Source organism: Colobus angolensis, unplaced genomic scaffold (genome assembly GCF_000951035.1).
Source record: "Colobus angolensis palliatus isolate OR3802 unplaced genomic scaffold, Cang.pa_1.0 Scaffold181, whole genome shotgun sequence".
In the NCBI taxonomy this organism is placed as follows: domain Eukaryota; kingdom Metazoa; phylum Chordata; class Mammalia; order Primates; family Cercopithecidae; genus Colobus; species Colobus angolensis.
Window position 1 is genome coordinate 473,342 of NW_012114944.1, and position 4,350 is coordinate 477,691.

The 4,350-nt window shown below is 51.1% G+C and overlaps 1 protein-coding gene across 2 annotated transcripts in view; it reads left to right on the plus strand.

Moving 5' to 3' along the window:
* CCIN (calicin) overlaps positions 1 to 4,135 on the plus strand; it is a 5,425-nt gene extending 1,290 nt beyond the window's left edge. For both annotated transcript variants that reach the window (XM_011939391.1, XM_011939392.1), the window contains exon 2: positions 2,240 to 4,135. In XM_011939391.1, coding sequence (XP_011794781.1) covers positions 2,301 to 4,067 — 1,767 coding nt within the window. In that variant the 5' untranslated portion in view covers positions 2,240 to 2,300 and the 3' untranslated portion in view covers positions 4,068 to 4,135. The remainder of the gene's footprint in view (positions 1 to 2,239) is intronic.
* The last annotated feature ends 215 nt before the right edge of the window (positions 4,136 to 4,350 follow it).

Sequence of the window (4,350 nt, forward strand, 5' to 3'; positions counted from 1 at the left end):
TTTTGGTTTTGGGTTTTGTTTTTTCTTTTTGAGACAGAGTCTCACTCTGTTGCCCACAGGTTGGAGTGCAATGGTGCAATCTGTGCTCACTGCAACCTCCGACTCCCGAGTTCGAGTGATTCTGCTGCCCCAGTCTCCTGAGTAGCTGGGATTACAGGCATTGCAGGCATGCACCACCACTCCCGGCTAATTTTTGTGTTTTTAGTAGAGACGGGGTTTCACCATGTTGGCCAGGCTGGTCTCGAACTCCTAACCTCAGGTGATCTGCCTGCCTTGGCTTCCCAAAGTGCTACGATTACAGGCATGAGCCACTGCATCTGGCCTGGAGTTTTATTATTACTCAAATCAGTCTCCAGGAGCATTGGGGGAGCAGAGTTTTTAAGGATAACTTGGTGGGTAGGGGGAAGCCAGTGAGTCAGGAGTGCTGCTGATTGGTCAGAGATGAAATTATAGGGAGTCGGAGCTGTCTTTTTGGGCTGAATCAGTTCTTGGGTCCAGGGGCCACAAGATCAGATGAGCCAGTTTATCGATCTGAGTGGTGCCAGCTGATCCATCAAGTGCAGGGTCTGCAAAATATCTCAAGCACTGGCCGGGCACGGTGGCGCACGCCTGTAATCCCAGCACTTTGGGAGGCCAAGGCAGGTGGATCACCTGAGGTCGGGAGTTCGAGACCAGCATGACCAATATGGAGAAACCCCATCTCTACTAAAAATACAAAATTAGCCGGGTGTGGTGGTGCATGCCTGTAATCTCAGCTACTCAGGAGGCTGAGGCAAAAGAAACGCTTGAACCCGGGAGTTGGAGGTTGTGGTGAGCTAAGATCACACCATTGCACTCTAGCCTGGGCAACAAGAGCGAAACTCCGTCTAGAAAAAAAAAAAGAAAGAAAGAAAGAAAGAAAAAAGAATCTCAAGTACTGGTCTTAGTTTAGGGAAGGTTAGAATCTTGTAGCCTCCAGCTACGTGACTCCTAAACCATAATTTCTAATCTTGTGGCTAATGTTAGTCCTATAAAGGCAATCTAGTCCCCAGACAAGAAGGAGGTCTGCTTTGGGAAAGGGCTGTCTTTGTTTAAACTATAAACTATATATATAGGTTTCTCCCAAAGTTAGTTCAGCCTTTGCCAAGAAATGAACAAGGACGGCTTGGAGGTTAGAAGCAAGATGGAGTCAGTTAAGTTGATCTCTTTCACTGTCTCGGTCATAATTTTGCAAAGGCAGTTTCAAGCTGAGATCGCACCACTGCACTCCAACCTGGGTGACAGAGCGAGACTCTGTCTCAAAAAAATAAAAATAGAAATAAACTCATACTAATCTTTGAAGCGGGTACTACTATCAAATATTAGTTCCATCTCACAGAGGAGGAAACTGAGGTTTAGAAAGTCTGAGCAACTCGCTCAAGTCCTCCCTTGATGGAGAAAGCTGACCCACTGAAGCCCCCAACAATTTCCAACTGGACACTTGGAAATGTGGGGGGAATATTCTAGTTTGCCATGGAGCTGAAATCATCCGGGCTTTAAAGACCCTCCCATGCCCCTGTTTGTGGTTAACTCCTGCGTCCCTGCTCCAGGGAGTGGCCTCCACGTCTCTATTTTGAAGGAGAATGATGTACATGGCCACCAAGGTCAGGGGCCAAAGGACAGAGCTTTTCTCTGATGCCCAGGAGCCTTGGCAGGAAGAGTGCTTGGAGACTTGAGAGTCAGAGATTGGGGAAAGCTGGGTAGTCAGGAGCTTTCGGAAGGGTAGGAAAAATGCCAGGTTACTCAAGTTCTGGGCCCCGCTCTGCTTCCAACTGGTTATGTGATTTTGGGCAACTGCCTTCTCTTCTCTGCGTCTCAGTTTCCCTTGAAATGGGAGGATTCTTCCAGAAGGTCTGATATCTCTTCCCTTTCCCCACCTCCCCTTACCTCTCCTACACAAACTGCTCCCCACTGCCCCACCCAGACTGGCTCTAACATTCCAGAAGCCTTGAACTGTGGTTTGAAAGTCCCAGCTGGAAGTTGCTGCCCATCCCTGAGGTTCCTCCTGAGCTCTGGGCCCAGGGCTTTAGGTCCTGCTAAGGTATGTGGTCTTGGCAGGTTGGAGAGATCAGAGGGGAGGAAGGCCCAGTGCCTCTGAGACAGGCCTCAGGGAGGCCTGCATTGTGATGACCTCATCCATTCTATGACATCATCCTCTCACCCACCCTTTCTTCTCCCTGGTCAACCGCTCTGCAAACAACCATCAATCTGAATCCCAAAGGCCTGAGAAAGTCTGTTCTCCAGTACCTGCTGCTGATCTGTTTCAACCAACAAGAAGTACCATGAAATTGGAATTCACCGAGAAAAACTACAACAGCTTCGTGCTGCAGAACCTGAACAGACAGAGGAAACGCAAAGAGTACTGGGACATGGCCCTGAGCGTGGACCACCACGTCTTCTTTGCACATCGCAACGTGCTGGCTGCTGTCTCCCCGCTGGTGAGGAGCCTCATTTCCAGCAATGACATGAAGACCACCGATGAGCTTTTCATCACCATTGACTCCAGTTATCTGAGCCCGGTCACAGTGGACCAGCTTCTGGACTACTTCTATAGCGGCAAAGTGGTGATCTCCGAGCAAAACGTGGAGGAGCTGCTTCGTGGGGCTCAGTATTTCAACACACCACGCCTTCGAGTTCACTGCAACGACTTTCTTATTAAGTCCATCCGCCGTGCCAACTGCTTGCGCTACCTCTTCTTGGCCGAGCTGTTTGAGCTCAAAGAGGTATCAGACTTAGCTTACTCAGGCATTCGTGACAACTTCCACTACTGGGCCAGTCCTGAGGGCTCCATGCACTTCATGCGCTGTCCCCCTGTTATCTTCGGCCGCCTGCTCCGTGATGAAAACCTTCACGTGCTCAATGAAGACCAGGCTCTCAGCGCACTCATCAACTGGGTGTACTTCCGGAAGGAGGAGCGGGAGAAGTATTTCAAGAAGTTCTTCAATTACATCAATCTCAATGCCGTCTCCAACAAGACGCTGGTGTTTGCCAGCAACAAGCTGGTGGGCATGGAGAACACCTCATCCCATGCAACCCTGATTGAGAATGTCCTGATGGACCGCAAGCAGGAGCGGCCATGCAGCCTGCTGGTCTACCAGCGGAAAGGGGCCCTGCTTGATTCAGTGGTCATCCTCGGTGGCCAGAAGGCCCACGGCCAGTTCAATGATGGAGTGTTTGCCTATATCATCCAGGAGAACCTGTGGATGAAGCTCTCAGACATGCCCTATCGGGCAGCAGCACTTAGTGCCACCTCTGCCGGTCGCTACATCTACATTTCTGGTGGCACCACTGAGCAGATTTCAGGGCTGAAGACAGCCTGGCGGTATGACATGGATGACAACTCCTGGACCAAGTTGCCCGACCTGCCCATCGGGCTTGTCTTCCACACCATGGTGACCTGTGGGGGGACGGTGTACTCAGTGGGCGGGAGCATTGCCCCAAGGCGGTATGTCTCCAACATCTATCGCTATGATGAGCGGAAGGAAGTCTGGTGCCTGGCAGGAAAGATGAGCATCCCCATGGATGGCACCGCCGTGATCACCAAAGGTGACCGGCATCTGTACATTGTCACTGGACGGTGCTTGGTGAAAGGTTATATCTCCCGGGTCGGGGTGGTGGACTGCTTTGACACTAGCACTGGGGACGTCGTCCAATGTATCACCTTCCCCATTGAGTTCAACCACCGGCCCCTGCTCTCTTTCCAACAGGACAACATCCTCTGCGTGCACAGCCACCGGCAGAGCGTGGAAATCAATCTGCAGAAAGTGAAGGCCAGCAAGACGACCACCTCAGTGCCTCTCTTGCCCAACAACTGCCCCTTGGATGTGTCCCATGGTATATGCTCCATTGGAGACAGCAAGGTGTTTGTATGTGGGGGTGTCACCACTGCCAGCGATGTCCAAACAAAGGACTACACCATCAATCCAAATGCCTTCTTGCTGGACCAAAAGACAGGCGAGTGGAAGACCCTGGCTCCCCCACCAGAAGCACTGGACTGTCCTGCCTGCTGTCTAGCCAAGCTACCTTGCAAGATTCTTCAAAGGATTTAAACAACATTTTAAGTGGGAGAATAAGTAAATGCATTATCATTCACAATTTAATGAGAGAAAGAGAGGAAGATGGCCTGTTGTTTCCTTCTTAGTGTTCCAGTCCATGCTTGGCCCTGAAGGTGGAGATCCTAGGGTAGGGCTGCTCCCAGTGGGTGGAAACTCAGGGCCACTATGTCATTGGAGGTATCCAACAGGGGCTGGAAAGGAACCCCTGGTGGGTGAAATTGAGGCCCCTCTCCCAGGCACCGACCAAGGCGATGTCTGTCCCCTATTCTGTACCCCT